The sequence below is a fragment of the Meriones unguiculatus genome, chromosome 17 (genome assembly GCF_030254825.1).
Source record: "Meriones unguiculatus strain TT.TT164.6M chromosome 17, Bangor_MerUng_6.1, whole genome shotgun sequence".
In the NCBI taxonomy this organism is placed as follows: domain Eukaryota; kingdom Metazoa; phylum Chordata; class Mammalia; order Rodentia; family Muridae; genus Meriones; species Meriones unguiculatus.
In genome coordinates this window covers 14,398,491-14,417,553 of record NC_083364.1, presented here as the reverse complement: position 1 = coordinate 14,417,553, position 19,063 = coordinate 14,398,491, and the positions used below count along the sequence as shown (strand labels likewise).

At 45.7% G+C, this 19,063-nt stretch overlaps 1 protein-coding gene across 3 annotated transcripts in view; it reads right to left on the bottom strand.

The window, feature by feature from the left end:
• The window catches only part of Srgap1 (SLIT-ROBO Rho GTPase activating protein 1), a 258,275-nt gene that overhangs the window by 30,827 nt on the left and 208,385 nt on the right, over window positions 1–19,063 (bottom strand). For 2 of the 3 annotated variants that reach the window (XM_021655170.2, XM_060371008.1), the window contains exons 11-15: window positions 14,051–14,078; window positions 11,623–11,725; window positions 8,022–8,082; window positions 7,804–7,881; window positions 5,856–5,990 (exon numbers count right to left, since the gene is read on the bottom strand). In XM_021655170.2, coding sequence (XP_021510845.2) covers window positions 5,856–5,990; window positions 7,804–7,881; window positions 8,022–8,082; window positions 11,623–11,725; window positions 14,051–14,078 — 405 coding nt within the window. Of the gene's footprint in view, window positions 1–5,855; window positions 5,991–7,803; window positions 7,882–8,021; window positions 8,083–11,078; window positions 11,113–11,622; window positions 11,726–14,050; window positions 14,079–19,063 lie in introns of all 3 variants that reach the window. The other variant, XM_021655176.2, reaches the window with a different exon arrangement.

The following is a 19,063-nucleotide window of genomic DNA, read 5'->3' as shown; positions in this document are numbered from 1 at the left end:
AACATAGTGTCTGGCAAAAGCCTGGGGTCTGGAAGGATGGCCCAGTGGGTAGGAGCACTTACTGCTCTTGCAGAGGACCTGTGGTCAGTTCTCAGGTGGCTGGCTCTAGCTCCAGGATACCTGACCCCTCTGGCCTCTATGGGCACTTATACCCACATGCACACACATAGGCACAAACAGATACAGACACACACATACATGTAAGTGTGTGCATGCACACACACAAATAATAATAAAAAAAAGAGTTCAGAAGCATTTTTTTCCAATGAAACAAGCAGGAGTGGACAATAGATCACATAAAAAGACACATACTAGAGTATGCTATGTGTTCCTAATTCTCCAGAGTCAATGCACAAAAGGAAGACTTGTTACATAAAACAGAAGCCATCATATTAACATTAAAAACCATATTAGAAGTATAAACTCATGAACTTAGCATGCTATGATATTATTTAACTTGATACATTATCAAGCTACAATACACACATCATATAATTTACACCTTTAAATGACAAATAAATGATCTTAACACACTAGTGTTACATGCCACCTCCATCAATTTTAGGATAGTTTCACCATTTCAAAAGAAACTCCATATTGATCGGCTGTTATGTGGTATGATAGAAGGAAGACAGAATGAATGCCTGATTATGATACATGCTCAGTGAAGGATCCAGTTAAGGACCCAGTTAAAAAGACGACAAGTTGTGTGGGTCCATTTGATGTGAAATGGCTAGAAAAGGCAAATCTATGAAGACAGAAGGCAGCGTAGCGGTTGAGGAGCGCCACACAAAGCTACTTTTGGAAATATGTGTCACGTACGTAAGTATCACATGCAAGAAGCGGGGAAGGCCCTGGAAGAGTTACCATTCTTCCCAGGGAGAGGGCCGATGGGGTGTTTGTTCCCAGGTCATTTTACAGCATTTAACAGCGATCACGGAATGATTACATAATAGAAGACAGCCGCAAAAAGCACGGACTGGGTGCTTGATGGTTCTGAGGAATCGCTGGCTTGAGGGAGTAACAGCATTACCAGGGTCATTCCGTGTGTTAACACGGACTGTCTCTCTGTGGTATCCACACCAGTGCTGCACTGCAGGCCGTGGGCTTTCGGGGAACGGTATTTTGTTCTCGACACTTCTAAGCATGCCCAACCTCTCTGAAATGACCACCTACTGTTTTGTGATAAGAACTCTTGATTGAAAAAAAAAAAAAAAAGTGAATTCCTACTCTCCCAGAGATGTGTGCACACAGATACAGGATATTATGTCACAGGGAAGACAGCTGGGGCTGCAGAGCTAGATCAACCGAGTGACAGTAATTGTTAAGCTGGGTGCTTAATTACAGGGAGGTCACTGGGTTACTCTCTCCTGTAGATGCTAGAGAGAAGGGACATCACCAGCAGTAAGGACAGACTAGTTCCACACTGGCTTCAAAAGCACTGTGTGCACACAGATGCCCCGAGGGAACACGTCACTGCCTCTCTTTGGGTGGTGGCTGAGGAGGGACAGTATTCCTTTTTGTGTATTCTTGGAGTTATCTCTGTGACACATGCACACAACAACCTGCTATAAAAATGTCTTCTTATGCCCAAGAAATCACCTAAATAATAGTACGCTATGCAAAATGACGTGCATATGTTTCATCTGGACCCACCACAGGAAAACTTCATGCTTTGCCTGAGTCATGGCTTGGCTGTATCCCCCAGGAATCCAGAGCCATGATGCCTGGCTATGCTGCCATCTGCCCAGAGAGCACATGTGACCCAGAACACACACAAAGCCATTCAGAAACCAAAACCAAAAGCAATGTTTGGGTGAGAGAGTGATCGAGTATGGAGTTTGTCATTTCCGATGTATATTTAACTTGATTTCATCATGTGCTCATCTGGATGAATCATTTTTTTAAAAAAAGAAAGTTCTGGTGAGTTGGGGAATAGACCATTTGGATTAATCACAGAGAATACTGTTACAACCCTCCCCCCTTCACAACACACACCTAGGCTTTCCAAGAACGAGGCTCTTCAGAGGCATGGGGGCAGGAGAGCAACTCAGGAGAGACCCTTTCCTCTCAAGTGCAGTCCAAGACTAGGTGAGCAAAAAGTGGTGGGTGCTTCAGGGACCTACATAAACTCCCAGGAATGACGGAAGAGAGACCTTCCCACAGAACTGTCACATGACATGGCCTTGATAGGAAAATTAAACCCAAACACTCAATGCTTTAGATGTCACAGGTAAAAAGGATCTATGACCCTGATATTTCTCCCCACTAGAACTTTTAGTCTTAGTGTTCCCAACAATATCAGCATACAGCATTCACTCATAACTGTGTTCTCTTTCTGGTTAGGTTTGAAGTTTCTTGAATGCAAGAATCAAGACTTTGATTCAATATGCAAAGAAAACTTTGCATATTGAAGACCAGTTATTGGCTTGATTCAAAGAGTCAGAAATTTATAGTATCAGGTAAAAGTGTGCAAGCCAGATGACCTGAGTTCAATTCCCAATTTGAGTTAAAAGTCTAAAAGTCTGGATACAGCAGTGCGGATCTGCAGTCTCATCATGTGATGGGGAGATGGGAGGTTGAAACAGAACGAGTGGGCCTACAGTACACAGCGAAGAAACAACTAGAGAGATCCTGCGTCAACAGAAGGAGAGGGCCACTCCTGAAAGCTGCCCTCCACTGACGCTCCATAGCTCTGTCTGTCTGTCTATCTGTCTCTTACATGCAAAGCAACAACAACAAAACAAAGTCTGTAGGATCAATAAGGGAATAAAATAATGAGTGACATGCCATCCTCAAAGACTTTATTGACAGTTAGGAGGATGCAGCTATACCACAGTCCTCTTTTTAGGAAAAGCTCTGATCTGGAGATCAATCAGTAACAGCCAGGACTCTCTTCCTTAAAGGAGGGTAGAAAGGGAGGAAAGGGCTGTTTATAGGGGGATCCAATACACGCTCTTGAAACCCTCCCATCCTGAAAAGTTGTGCTAAAAATAATGAGACTTACTAGAGAAACATGAGTGGGGCGGAGTGCCAGCACGTATGAGAGTGTGTAAGCAGGGCACTCACAAACACACTCACATCCCGCTCACAGCACTAGCTCAGCTAAGCCTCAGTCTGCAGCAATGCACCCACAAATCTTGATACCGAAAGTCTTCTGCAAGGCGTGGGTCTTGGTGTGGGGATGACGCACAGGGGTGGAACACAGGGCCTGGGTTTGAACCTTAGCACTGGAAACAACACACAAAGAAACAACCCAGCAAGACCAGGGAGATGGGTAGACACATAAACCTGAGGACCTGACCTGGATCCCTGGATTCCACATTGGAGGAGATGACCATCTCTTGGAGGTTGTCCTCTGAGCATCACACACTCACCATAACATGTGTGCCTCACCATTACACACACACCCCTATGCATGCACAAGTACACACACAAACACACACAGAGACAGACAAACATGCACAGACACAAACACAGATACACACACACAGAGAGAGACAAACACACAGAGAGATAAACACACACACACAGGGACACACACAGGGACACACACAGGGACACACAAGGGACACAAACACACACAGACACACACACACAAAAATGTACACATAGAGAGTAAACAAAAAAATTTCTGTTTTTTTTTTTTCTTTCTTCTTCATAGTCTACATATTTTGCTAAACCTGCTTTTTTAAAAAACCTTGGCTCTCGGAAAAGTCACACTGGGACCAATATAATGTTTTTGAGATAGCAACTTGGTTTCTAAGTGCACCTGAAACAATTACACCAGAGAAATACATTTGACAGAACAGCCAGAAGGGTGCGTGGATGCACCAGGTGTTGGCGGGTGTGACCTGAGTTTTCCCGAGGCACAGCTGTCACAGAAGTGATGAAAGAGAGTGACACTGTCCAAGTACGATGCTAAACACCTTACATGCATTATCTTCACATGAGCCCTAGGATGCTCAGGAAACCATCTGATAAGATAGCATATAAATTTCTGCCCATGTTTGCAAAGCTTGCAAAGCCAGGTCTGAACCTAAATCTTACTGACCAAGTGACCTCAGTTATGAATACTGACAATGGACTACCTCTCTTCCCTCAGAGCGTACAGCGACCCAGCAAAGCTAAGTGGTAATGCGGCTCCGTGGTCCTTGACCAACTGTTGCATTTCAGGTGACATGATGTGTGTCCTCTGGGAACCACAGAAGGGCTTAGGTGTCATTCGGGGAGAACCTTGAGAAAACGTCTCTAGTAGACTGGCCTGTAAGGAAGGCCTGTGAGTCATTTTATTGGCTAATAGTTGATGTGGGAGGACCTCAGCTCACTGGGCAGTGCTACCCCGGGGCAGCTGGTCTCAGCTGGCGTAAGAGAGCAGGCTGAGCAAGCCATGAAAACAAACCAGTAAGCACTGTTCCCCAAGGGCCTCATCTTGAGTCCTGCCTCCAGGTTTCTGCCCTGACTTGCCTTGGTGATGGGCTGTCGCTTGTAAGTGTAAGCTGAAATCAACCCTCTTCTCTCCACACTGGTTTTGGTCGTGGTGTTTTATCATGGCAATAGAAACCCTAAAACAGATACACACAGTAGAATACCAGTAAAGGAGGAGGAGAGCCGCTCCACGTGTGCAGGGAGGATGACTGGCATTCTTGGAGAAGTGCCAGGTTGGCAAAGCCATCATAGTAGGTGGCAATGGCTATCAAGGAGAGCAGGGGAAGGAGCCCGGGCGAAGGCGTGGGGCTTAGAGAGGGCCTGGCATGTGTGCTGTTTGGTATGCTATCCTGTATTTTTCAACAGCTGCAAGCAGCCAGGTAGGCGAGGCACAGCAGTAGGAACAGTCCAGCGCCCAGCAGAGACAGGCTAGAGGAGCAATTTACTTGTATGAATCGGCCGTAGCAGGAGGTGTGTTTTCATGTGGGGCGTGCTGAAATGGGCTTTCGGCAGCGGAGAGAGCAAGTGACTGGATTTACTGTTTGAACCAAGGTGGGATGATGAAAGGGAGGGTGGGAGAGGCCAACCCTGGAGTCAGGGAGCTCACTTAGGAGACAGTGACAGTGCTGGGTGGCGACTCAGGGACTTGGGGCAGGGGCTAGGGGAGGTTTCATCGTTGAGTGAAATGGGATTCTTATTAAAACATGCGTGGTTGAGGTCAGCTGGGCGTCTGCCTGGGAACGTGGACTTAGAGAATTACTCTAAGAATTACTCCGGTGCATTTACAGAAACCTGACACTGGTTAGTAACTAATGTCATGATTTTCAATATCCTCTGGGAAGTGGCAAAACTCCCCCACTGAAGAAAAACCACCAATGCTCTGCTGATGACTCTGAGCTTATAATATATCACACACAGTTTGCCTACCGGCTTGATCCCCGCTGCCAGACAAATACCACTTGGTGTTCTTGTACCACAAAAAACGGTCTTCTGTCTCATTCTACCTTATTCCTGGAAGGAAGATTCCACCATCCTTTAATATCAATTGAGAAAATGAAGAACGAAAAGGATACATTCCCAAGATTATTCCTCTTGTCTGGCACTTGCTTTTTTCTTTAAATTATTTTTTTATGTTTTTGTTTTCTGTTTTGTTTTTGCTTTTTCGGGTGATCAGGCAGTCAGCTGGTGGATCTCTGATGCGGGGGAGGAGGGAGGAGATGTTCAGGGGGAGGCTATAGCCGGGAGGGTACTCACTCATGTTGGGCCCAGAGAGTAAACAAATGACCCCGGACATTTGGTGGTGACAGAGCAAACATGGTGTGGGGGGGGTTGGTTGTGGGGGTAGCTGCTTTTCCAGGAAGGTGGTCAGCAAAAGAACTCTGTCTAGGGAAGCCTGAGAGGAAAGGAAGCGAGGAAAGCCCACTTACTGATACAGGAAATCAGGTCGTTAAACCTTTCCTTAGGAAAGAGGGGGTTTTCCAGCCCACGGAAGTAGAGCTTGAGGACGCCGGCCACAGAGTTAATGTCGTGGTTGCTCTGGTCATCGGCCAAAGGATTTTCACCTAAAAAAAGAAAATGTGTTAGATGCACAGTATTCTTATTTTTCTCCCAATGAAAACCTGCATGGATACACACACACACAGAGGAGCCTTTTAATTAAGCTCTCTGAAAGATTATATAGTACTAAAATTGAAATAATTGGTTTAGATTTCCTACCCCATGATTAACCTAAAAATAGTTGGCTAAAATAAAGCTTAAAAAATCTTATGCTCCCTTAAAACTTGCCCAAATCTTAAAATAAAACATCGAGGGGTTTATAATTTTACCCAGAATTTTTTAAAGCTAAAATCAGTAAGCTTAGGTTGACATGAACTCAAAGAACTATATTCAGTGTTTCTTATTCGTCTGGGAAAAAGATACAGTTCAGGTTGGTCAGCAGAGTTTACCAGAAATATCCATGACTGATCTTAAACGAAGTAAGTAGAAGTTGGCTGAAGACGCGCAGTGGGGTTACAGCGCATTTTAAAGTAGGAGACTCTAAGATCGGGGCAGAGGATTTGAACATGCACAGTTTGTGTGAGAAGAGAATATTTTTTAAAAAATCGATCACGGAAAGAATTACAGTTTCCTTTACTGCCAATGGATGTAAGGTAACAGCCGGATGCTTACCATACCTGCTTGGGTATGAACTGGACCCCTTCACCCCTCAGGAGAACAACATGGCACCGAGGCTTACATCAAAGTCCACCGCGCACACGCAGGCCCGGCCTTCCTGCCCATAGCTCACAGAGCAGCCGTTACCCTGTAGCTCACACTTGTCTTTGGGGAAGTTTATTCTCAGGGGCCCTTGTTTCCCTTTTCTGTTTTCTCAGGCAGGAAGTGGTTGAACACGAACCCAGCAGAATCACTTGTAATTATTATTATTATTTCGTTTTGCCATTTGAGAGAGAGAAAAACCTCATCTCAGTGTTCAACAAAACAAGAGGAATTTCCAGGAGACAGTAACAAAGCATTCACTGGCCTGTGTGGCCACCAAGAGGCCTACGCTTGGCCACTTCCACCTGGCCCCCTCTACAGTGCAGAAAAGGTGTGGCTTGCTTAGCTGCTTCTGTCAGACTGGTCTGTCCAGCATGTCATATCAGTCAGAGGCTTTGAAACCGGAAAAAACATAGGGGTGCCAAGTTTATCTCTTCAAGCAAGGCTTCCAATTTCAAAGGGCTTTATGGCAACTCTAGGCCAAATAACTGGGCGCACTGAAAATGAATAGCATCATTAAGGGGTCGGGTATTGTCACAGGTCACATTTAAACCACTTCGTTTTGGCAGATGAGGAAACTGGTCAAATTAAGGCTGGAGTGCCGTGGCCGAATCCCACCATCAATAAGAGATTCTGATTCAGTCTGGGTCCTCCTGATGCTACACTGGTGTGTGGTTTTACTAATTATAATGTACTCGTTAACAATTCAGTGAAACTCGTATCTCAGCCAATTATGGACACAAGGAAGGTACCGACCCAGGGCATGGGAAGGGAATATGGCACGGGGACAGGAAGAAGGGGACAGCCCTCGACAGAGAAAGGTAAGAGATGGGAAGATGTCTCATTCTCTCACCCTTTAGGCTGCGGCCAACCTACCCCTTCCTGGAACCCTGTCAAGCGCCACCTTGTCCCCCATGTCATGGACAGTCAGTGTACACCCTAAATCGGGGGACAAAGCTCATAGGCCTTTCTACTTTGCACAGTAACACCTCACTCCCCGGCTCCCACAGCCTGCACAGGATGGGGGTTTGGGGGTCATGCAGAGTGAGTGCGCCTGGCAGACAATGAAAAGAGTAATTTTTCAACAGGTTTTGCTTGTGGGGAGAAGCATACAGTTACCTCTCTCGAAGGAATTTTTGATATCGTTCACTTCCACCTGGGAACCAGACACTCTAAAAATCCCCTGGTGCTGAAGACCTAGGACAACAGAAGGCAGAGCATGAGAAACTCCCTCTCGGCCTACAGACACCCCTCTCTCTCCAAGCAAAAAGACACACTCACCAAAACAAATCCACCGCCTGCTTTTACATAAGGATTCTAAGGTGAAGGATGCTTACCATAGAGATTAATGAACCGGATGCAGCTTTCCACAATGAGAGGGATAACCTGGCCTGAGTCCTGGGGGGAGGAGGAGGGAGGGAAAGCGGGAAACATTAGAGGAGAGGGCTGGTCACTCGGAGGAGCAAAGTTTACTGTTTACTCGTTAGAGGGGCTTTCGCCCTGTCAGGTGATCTTTTCCAAACACACCCCTCTAAAAATCCTCCTTAAAGAACCAACAACAACAAAAAGAGCGAAGAAATCATCCCTTAAAGGTGCCCCTCAGTTCTGAAGCAAGCTAAATCAAATACATTTACCGTCAGAAGGCTCCATGTTGTCTTGCTAAGCCCAGAGACCTGAAGAGGCTAATTCAGGTTGGGAGTGGTGGCTGGAACTCAGGAAACTGAGTAGGAGGCCAGAATGGATACACAGGGACACCCCTGACTCATCAGGAGCCCCGAAACCCAAAGGCAACTTGTGTGTTTCCTTATCTTTAACTTACATGCAGACATGAACAATTCATTTGAGAGGTTATTACTGAGGGTGCTCGGGGCGAAGCACAAGAGGAGATTGCTATGTGTTTCAGCTGCAGCATCTTCGCTGTGATCAGCCAGCCCTCAGGAACCCCTCTACCATGTCGCTGACGCCACGCCACCTAGGCGGTGGCGGTCACACACTGTTTTGAGTGTAATGAAAGCATGTTATGTATTTACTTAGCCTGCATCAGAACTTACTTAGACTTACAGAACTTAGTCCGTCTTAAGGACAAAGAGAAGGAAGAGGGCTTTGTCCTTCTTGGGGCCACCCCTTGTGAAATGCTCACCACCCTCTTCTAAGAAGAGGCTGGAAGTGCTTAGAAAAACTACCCGTATAGCATGTCAAATGGGATGAAGGGGCCTCGGAGGCCGGCAAACGTGTATGGATGGCATGCACTCCACAGTTAAAGAGAACTGCTAGGGATGGTGCTGTTTTTCAGGTACTTTTAAGACCGATCTTTTAGGAATTACATCTTTCCAGGAAACACGGGACTTGAGAGGGATTAGCTAGCGTAGGGGACACACCCGTGAAAAGTTTTATTCTGGAACATTAAGACCTTGGTCTTAACATTAGGAGCCAGTAATTTTTCCCGCTGGGAAGCGTGGGAATAATGCATCTCCCTAGCCCAAAGTCTTCTCAGTGTCTCTACCGTCTCCAGAGCAGGCAATGTACTCCTAAGGACATAGCTTCATTTTCAAGCTTCAAGGCAACCAGTGTATAAGCCACTTAATGTTTCAATTATTCCTGGAGCCGGTGTTAGGTTTCTCTAATTACTTCATTTGTTTTAGGAGCATATATTTTTATTAATTCCTTAAAGAAGAGCCTTAAAAGAACTAAAACACATTTTACTGAAGGCGAGTTGGCTCATGAACAGTGGTGTAATTACACCAAAATTTACTGAAGACATGAAGGGAACCTTCTGTAAGACACAAGCATGATTTAATGGAAGTAACAGTTTATAAACAATTCCTGTCACACTGTAATTTAAAAGAGCAACAAATACTTAAGTGTGAGTGATGAAATGAGAGCATTAGTTTACATCCCTGCTAGACTTAACATAAAGACAAAGAATAAACGATTAAAAGAAAACTGTTTGCACTCAGAAAGCTCTGAACAGTTTTACAGTTTCATGGTATTATAGAAAACATTTTTGTCCTGACATTCACTTAGATGATTGCTAATCTTTTAAAAAGATTAGCGTTTCACTTAGATACAGTTCATATTATAGTAAAAATATAATGAGCATCTTAATTTAATTTCATGGATGACAGATGTTTGGGTAGAAAATATTTTATAGGGAGTGAAATTATGGGCTGTCTTCCAGCTACCACCAAACATCTCTCTGTGTCTCTGTTTCCATACGGGAAGATGGTTTTGCTCTTACCATTTCATGGTGCAATTTGGGAGAGCTCGGAGGAGCTTTCCAGAGGTGCAGAGAAAGAGAGAGAGAGAGAGAGAGACCTCTGTACCCCTGCGTTCCAGGTTACCAAAGACTATGGACTTTTCATAGTAACTATCTACCTTAGTCTTTCTTTGATTCCTCAGTTTGCTTGCCTTTCACTGTTAGCTTTTAGGGAAGAATTTTCAAAATCTCTAATCTGTGTGTTGTCTTAAGCGGCTGTTCCTCTCCCCCCAGCGAAGTGAGCAGAGTGGGTCACCTGCCTCCGTGTCTTTCCTGCCTTCTCCCTCCCTGCCTCGTCATCAGTGGCATCTCTCCCTGCCTTCTTCTTGTTGCTCCCCCTAGCTTAACTAGCTCCTGCCTAAAAGCTATGGGCTGGGAAACTAGATAATCACATCAAATTTGACAATAATTTTCTATTAAATTAGAGTCGATAGGTGCTTAAGGCTCACGGCAATGGCTTTGTAGCCGCTGTCTCGGTGGCTGCTTATTTGATCCCGGGGTAGGACTCACTTTTAAGGCTTCCAGAGGTTTCTATGTTCTCTTCCTCTGTATGCACACACACACACACACACGTGAGTGCCTTCAAGCATCATATAGGTGGCATGCACGTACATTAATGCAGGCCTTTTAACGTTAGTGCAGAGAGTTAATGGATAAATCTGTCTTTAAAGAAGGAAATAGATCTATAACATACAAATTATGGGCCTTATAAATTACTTAAAATGTGAATCTTCTACTATAGTTAGTCTTCAAAAACACTGTAGCCTAGCTCATGAAATGTTATCTCTAATGGGAAAGTCTCTTTTTCCTGTGACTTAAATCAGAATTCACAATTCAATATTAAATATGCATTTGGTATTTGACATTGACTTTCCCCCCCTCAAACTGGATATGTTTGCCAAACACATCGGTCAAAGCCTGATCTATCCACTCTTATTGATCAGGATTACTCCTCTTCGATCGGTGTCTGCTTCCCACAGTTTTCTTTCTAAGTAAAGCCTATTTATAAACTGTCTAATTTCCAACTGCAAACATTTTTCTTTTACAGAGCTTAACGACTCTGGTTAAAGCCAAGGATGGGCATGACTTGCAAGGGATGCCAGCGCACAGAGGCCCTCACTTCCCTTCCGCACGATACCTGATGTCTCGCGTGAGAGTTCCTCCGTCCCCGGCTAGAAGCATTATCAGAGATACAGGATGAGAAAGGAGACAGAGAGTAAACACAGCAGAGATACAAGATACAGACTTCAGGGCTGCACAAAATTTATCCAATATAATGAATTCCTTAAGTCATGAGAAAGCCAGACTGGTGCCTTGCTTCAGAGCGAGCCTAACACGGATTTAAAAACACGCATGCTGTGCCATCTCCATGACACAATTAAACATAAAATAGTTTATCATGTTTAACTCTTCCTTTTCCTACAATTTTTGGCTTGGAAAAAGAAAAGAGTGCCTTTTCTCTTGCCCACATGATAACATCCATATTTATCTATTTTTCTTCAGAAGGTTCTCAATCCCAATATTTGCTCCTCTCCGACTTCAGGAAATATTATATTGATTTTCTGGGAAAGCGAAGAGCCCCAGGACAGACTTGGACATAATGACTCGCCTCACTCGTGGGAGGCTGAGACCATTATAGTGAGAAGCATGGAGGCCAGCCACCTGGGCAGCCGGTGCGGTACCTTGACGAATGTCTCCAAATCCCCATTAAACAACTTAGCATTATACTGGGAGCGGGGCCTGGACTTCCTGTGTTTCTGGGGTTTTGGGGGGACGTTTGGAGGCCTACAGGAAGGGAATATAATTACTGAAATCAGACAGTAAATGAAACACCCTTAGGTCATATCAAAATAACAAAACCAGGGATCCTGGACTCCTCCCCACTCCAGCCCAGGAGAAAACACTCCTACACTTTTCTCCAATTTGCTTTTATTTATATCTCAAAAGCATAGGAGTTGTTCATTTAGACTACAATATTCCTATGTGCTAGGACTGGCCTTTTTTATTTTTTGTAGCTTCTTAAAAATGTTAGCATTAATGAGATTTTATTTTGTGTAAATGTTTTTATTAACAGGTCACCCCCGAGAAAATTAGGGTCTCTGATTGTGGGGCCCAGATACATCTGAGATATTGTTTCTGTAGCCTGCATGGCACCCTTGCCCACACATCTCTGGGCACTAGATCCTACTCTTTGTGCTGCTTTGGACTCTCCTGCCTGTTGTTCTGATGGATAAGCCAGCCTTTCAGGCACACACCCATCCAGCCTTCGAGTGCTTCCTCGGCAGACCCTGCACCAATCAACTCATACTACGCTAGGATGAGCCGGCCTCTTCTGCTTGTCTCCCTTAGAGAAGAAGAGGAAGGGCAGAGATGACCAGATTCAAATTCCGTATCTGTGCGGGTTAACCTCTGCAAGCAGACAGGTGAGGGCTCGCCAGGCCTCCAGGCCATGGAAGCCCTTCAGGAGGCTGGATTCTTAAGACGAATGACCTTTTACGTTCACTGGGCTGAAATTCAGAAAGTCCAGTTTAGAAACCAAATCCCAAGAATTTACGTGAAACCTTGAAGAGCTTCATTACATAGCTCCACTGCAACCAACGTGGGTCTGAGAGAACAAACCTGCCGATAGAGCCTTTCGTGGCCAAACTCTCAGAATCTCCCGGCAGGAGGCTGACTAATGAGCCATTCAGCCCGCAGCACCCGAAGCCCCGTGGTGCCTGGGAGCTTAAATGGGAACTTTACAAACACAAGAACTGTGTGGACACCTCTGCCAGGAAGCATGTCTTGTCCTTCCACAGTTAATATTTCTGAAATGTTTTATACACTAAATTCCGTGTTGCGCAGGATGGAAGGGATGCGACAGGTGCGACAAACTCAAACAACCAGCTGCCCAGAGTTTCATCGGATCTGCTTGATGCCGTCGCTCTTTCATCATCTTATAAACGATTTTGTTATCAAGGGGTGACGTCCCATAAAGAGACAGCCTTGCGTTTCGGCACTCAAAGGCACGGCTGTGCTCTGGCATCTGCCCAAGAGCGGGACGCACACAGGCTCGCTGGAGGCTGGGATGGAGGGGAAGGTGAAGATGCACGCAGCCCTTTACTGTGGCTTTCGAGGGAGGAAAGGGAAGAGCGGACAGCAGCTGAACTGTATGGTTCGGATGCCCTGGGTGGCTTCCGCTGTAGTGTGGGGTGTTCACGGTTGGTTGGTACCTGGCAGTAGGGTGTCCAGGCAGGTGAAAGCCCTCAGCAGAGCACGCTCTGGGTTAGCGGATCTGCATGTGAAAGTTACACTTGGGAGCTGGTCCTGACCTTCTCTGGGAATCTGCTAACTGCTACAGATGGTCCCTCCAGGACTAACAAAGCCCCAGGGCATCAAAGCACCAGACACAGAAACCAGAAGACCCTGCTGTCAAAGAGCTTCACGTGTTTCTTGCCTGAAACAGAACTCAGCCTCAAACACCCCAAGCCTTGCTACACCAGCTGCTGTGACGTCTGGCTGCTGTGCAAATGACACCGCAGCGAAATTAAAGTTGCTGCAAACGTGCCCCACCTCAGATCAGAACCTGCTTCCAAATGTTCCGGCAAGAAAGAAGCTTTGCAGTCCTTCATGGATGGGCGGAGGGGTAAAAGGAAGAGGGAATGTGCCAAAGGTGGTATGTGTTAGAAGTTACATTTTAAAACCAGATCCTTGGGTAGAGGTTTAAAATTCTAAAAATATCCATATGTCTGTGCTTTAGGCAGCATAAAGTGTAGCAGGTGTTGGAAGTAGGCAACTGTTTCTACTCACTAATGGGGTTGGTCCACATAACAAATTACTTGCTAACTAAGTGATCATGTCGAAAGTGTCACCAGTCTATCCAAAAAGTTAACGTTGTTTCGGGTAAGACAAACTAAGTCTGTTCAGCTCAGGCACAACTGTCTACTAAAGAGCTTTACAGTTCCACTGAGGACAAGCTGGCCATGTGAGGGCGCCTGTCACCTGGAGAGAGCCCCAATTGTTTCAAGGTGCTGTGCCCTGTCATGCCCAGACTATCTCCCATAGTCACTAACCTGCTAAAGAGAAAAGAAAGTGAGGCAGACCACAGACAATGATAAAATGTTTTCCTACCTTGTAGTCATATATTCAGCTCTATGACCTGCCAAAAAAAAAAAAAGAAAGAAAATTGGTAATCAGGCTGAATCAGTAGGTTGGGTTTGATAGTCTTGTGTATTGTCTGTTACCTTAGGGTGCTGGGTAACTCATAATGAGTTACAGAGCTTGTGGCAGAAAAGATGTGAATAACATATGATAACAAGTAATTCGAATAATTCATTATTTTCACAAAATCTCAATCCAAAATTCAACAAATCCTACGTGTTAGAGGAGCACGTTTCATTTGGCAACTTGAGGCAGTTAACAGCAAAAACCAAGAAATAGCTGTTTGACTGATTAGCTCAGCCATTAAAGACAAACAAAGCATATCTAAAAGTCCCTGCTAGTTATCTTCTCTGTTTTGATGGACAGAAAACCAAATAGGGCTGGGTTAACTCAGTTTCCCTTAGACCACACTGGTATTCTCTCTGTGGAATGAAATCAGGGTACTTGGAGAAAGCTTGTGTCCCTGAGCTGACACAGACAATAACGTAGAAGTACATCCAATTATGCTACATTCTAACACCTTGTAAGCTCACAGCCTTTCACAGAGTTCTGTTATGTAAACCACCGCCTGCCTCTCGTACACCGGGATGGCCTTCTTACCGCAAATAACAGGACTGAACTGCGGCCAGGTGAGGCAGAGTGCACCATTCAGTTGGTCGGTTTACAAACACAGCCCTGAGGGAATCGGAAACTGCTGCAGCATGAGCACGTGAGCCCTGCCCACCACACAACACTCTGATTCCGCCCCGGAACGCAAGGCCAGGTGGACAAGTAGCTGGCGCGAATGGTCAGTGACCGCTCCGAGACCTCAGCTGGGCCCTGCACTCTACTTCCTGCTCTCGAATAACACATAGCATGAAATACTTGATATATGCTTATTAAACAGGGGACAGCAGGCTCTTTTCAATCAGAGGACATCTTTCTTCACATAGATCCGAGCCACTACAAGTGCTGGTAAGATCAGTTTCTAGCCCGAGATGAGGCGAGCCGAGTGTGGTATTTGGTATCTTATGGATATCCTAATGGAAATGACTGTGGGAAGCTGGGCTAGACTGTTTGGTTTTTTTATTTTGTTTTCCTAGACAGGGTTTCTCTGTGTAGCCTTGGCTGATCTGGACTCGCTCTGTAGACCAGGCAGGGGCGCCTGCTTCTGCCCGGGATTACAGGCGTACAGTACCGTGCCCCGCCATGCTAGACTGGATTTGGGCAGAGGGAAGACAAGGCTGAGAAGCTCTATCGTTTCAGTCGTGCTTCGGCCACAGGAGCGGGATACTGTCGGCTTTGTCTGTACTGTGCTGTCACGGTGCCTGCGTTACCATGGCATCAGTGTGATATATTAAAAAAAAACAAAAAACAGAAACTATTTGAGTGAACGTCTTAGGCATTAAGGAAGCATCAAGTTCTGTCCAGTGTTAGCACTATGGTTACTAACTTTGAGACAGAGTGATACTATGTAACCTTGGCGCACAGGCTGGCCTAGAACTCCTGAACCTGCTGCTTCTGCCCCTGGGGTCCTGGCAGTATTTCTATGCACCATTACACTTGACCTAAGCACTCTATATTAAATAAGCTAACTCACACTCTTTACAACTTCTATGAAGTAGTTCTATTATTTTTCTTATTTTACAAAAGAGACTGTCCCAGGTTGAGCTAGTACGGTGTGGGGCTGGCACTAGGATTGAGGTTTATTTTAATTTCAGATCTGAATTCCCAAGTGCCGTGCTACACTACCTTATAAAAATGTGGCAGATTGGGTTTCTATGCTGGGGAGATGGCTCAGTTGGTAAGGATCCCTGCCCTGAAACATGAGGACCTGAGTTCAGGCCCCAACGCCACGTGAAGACTGAGCTTGGTGGCACCTGTCTGACCACAGTGGTGGGTAGGGCTGAGGCAGGTCACTGGCCAGCCAGACTAGACATTTGGTGAGCTCCTTACTTCAGGGAGAGATCCCTCCTGTCTCAAAAGCCTAAGGTGCAGAGTGATCCAAGAAAGACAATCCGTGCTGGCCTCTGGGGCCTCCACAGGCCGTGGACACGCAAGCATGCAACCCTGCACCCCCCCCCACATGCACATCCACACGAACAAGCACATATACTGAACACACATCCACACTCAAGCCTAACTTTTGTCTTTCTCTTTGGCAAACACTTGTGAAAAATCCTAAGGGAAGGGATTCCAGTGTGCACTTTTGTCTGCCCAATATGGCTAAAGTAAAATACGAAGCAATGAAGAATTCAATGAAAACCTCACAGAGACGTGTGAATATGCAGATCAGTGAACATGCATTTCAGTTGAGGAGCACAGTTTAATCACTTCTACGTGGTTTGGCGCGAGAGAAACTGATGGTTACTAAAAGCAAAATGCTTTATGCCCTGGTAATTTGCTCTCTTTGCTGTATTATCTCAACCAATTATTTCCTAAATTGAGAAAAAGATAAATGACAAGATGGCGTCTATTATTGTGCTCCTTTCATTGTTGGGTCATAGTATGAGAAAAAATTAAAAACCTATACGAGGTATACTTTGAATAATGAGCTGGGAGCAAGCGTTAGGACAGACCTGAATGCGGCTCAGCTGATGAATGGGGTTTTAGTTTTCAGTCAGTATCGTCACTGATAGGTCGATAACCACAAGCAAGAAAGACTCGCCTTCCAGAGGAAATGTGAAAGCTCCTAGCGCTCAATCACGCTCTTCGGAAGCTTACTTAATTATTAAAAACTACAGGAAACCCCCTACCCCATAAAAGCCATCTGGAAGGGGAAAATGATCTAGGATTAATTATTTTGTGTACAAACAACTCCTTGCACTATTTGGGGGGGGGGGTTGCTGAGTAGAGATTGGTTTTGTTCCGTATCCCAGGCCTACCCTGAACTCCCTTCCCACTCTCCCACCTCTGCCTTCCATGTGCTAGGACTTCAACCCAGGAACAGGGGCTTCTTTGATTTCTCTCCCATTTTACTGCAGAATTCTGAAGTGAATTACTTGTCAAGCTTAAATGCATTTTATTTAAAATGAAGGCTGGGGACAACTTGAGGTAAGAAAAAAAAAGCCAAATAATATTTAAAATACACCTCGCTTGAACCAGACAGATAGATATACCTTTGATTTGTTCCCTAACGAGTGACGGGTGAAGAGCCAGTGGTGACGCTTTCCAGCCCCTTCTTCCTCAACACTGTAGACTACTGTGCTGCCTCTGTGAAAGATGTAATTACTCACAATCTGACTCTCCTTTGAAAGAATATTTGTACTCCTACTCAAAGACGGACAATGGATTATTCCAAGATAACCTACTTAATTCCTTTGTCAAAAAATGTTTTGCCTAGTTTAAGAAACAATGTAACACGGAGCTTGGCTGCCACCCTCACATTTCCATGCTCACATTTCCTGTTTAGCAGAATTGGACAGATATTTCCACCCTCTTACCTCCAAATACCTCAGACAAAGAATGTGATGTGAACACGAAGGCTCATTACTAGATTTAAAAAAAATCCAGTGTCCCAGTTCTACAACTATGTGTCTCATTTACTGTGGCCAATTTAGTTCCCATTCAAAAAGAAATGATATGCCCCGAGAGAGCTGAGCAGCCTTGCTGGGATGAGAAAGAAGAGCGTGGCTCTCAGAGCCCATGTGTTTCTTTCTCTTTTGGTGCCTTTTAGAGCCTCGGGTATCCGAGTTTAGAGAATGCCGCTTTAAGAGTCTGGTCCAGTTGCCTCGCCGTGTTGTAAATCACAGGACTGACGGGGCCACTGGTAGCCTGCCAAGACAGGCAGCAAGGCGGGCCAAACACATGTCTGTAGTTAGAGCTTCATCTGCGGACCATCAACTGCTAAATCCCTGGGCTAGGCTCTATTTGTTTTACTACGAAGACAGTTTTTGCAGCAGCAAGTAAGTCTGGGAGAATTCAGAGGTGTTCCTGTGTGAACCGTCAGGCCAGTCCTCAAACCCACCACCACGCCGCTAACCTTATTTAACCAGGTGGGACTTGGACGCCTTCCTACGAGCTCACCTCTGCACTGCTTCTCCACGGGACAAGCGCTGTTAACTCTGCCAGTCTCCTCTGTTAGAAGCCTATCGGCACGGGCAGGGCTTGGGTGGGAATCCAGCAGGCTTACAAGGGGTGACTCTTTTAAAAGTGGGTTGTGTCTCCCGTGCTCTGCTTTTCTTGGAGGGTCAAACCCGGCGGCGGCGAGGGGCCCGCTGCTGGCAGAAATCACCGGGCTACGAGCAGCAGAGGTCTGCACCCAGCATGTGCACGCTGCCCTGAGGAAAACCACCCAGGTCCCTTCCACAGCCTTAACTGAGTGCGATGAAGCCGTGTCCCAGGGACACTGGAGCCCATGGAAAGAAATTCCAAGACAAAGGAATCCTGGCTTAGCGGTCACAAGGTGTGACAGCTTTACACGCTCTGTCGAAGGACGGTCTTTGGCAAGCCATCTCAGCCGACAGGCCAAAATGTAGCCCGATCCAAGAGTGACACGGAGAACAACATTAACCAGTGGCTCCTCTCTCCAGGAGACGAGGGAGAATTTATGCTGAATGACGACCATAAAGGCTCCGGGGTACGGCTCCGAGCCGCATTAACACTTGCCTGCGCACAGTCCCAAGACTGCGCACAGCCTTGGCTCGGCTCCCTCAGCCTCACCGCGACCACAGTGGCTCTCAGTCTCGGAGGGAGGACTTTTGTGTCTGAAGGCATTTGAAGCATTTCTCCACACTGAGGAGAAGTTATGCTCTGGGGGCAGCAAGGGGACCCTGAGGGCATTGTTCGAAATATCAGGCAATTGCAAAAAAAAAAAGAAAAAGAAAAAGGGGACTTTATTATGAGGAAAAAAGGGGGTGGATAAAACTAGTGCATGCTTATTTACGAAAACTATTCAAAGATAAAAAGGCTTAAAAATAAAGCTTAGCTATACAGAGGGCATTAAGGAATAGTACAAAGAATGTTCTGATCACCTTCACTGAGATTTCATAATTGTATGTATGT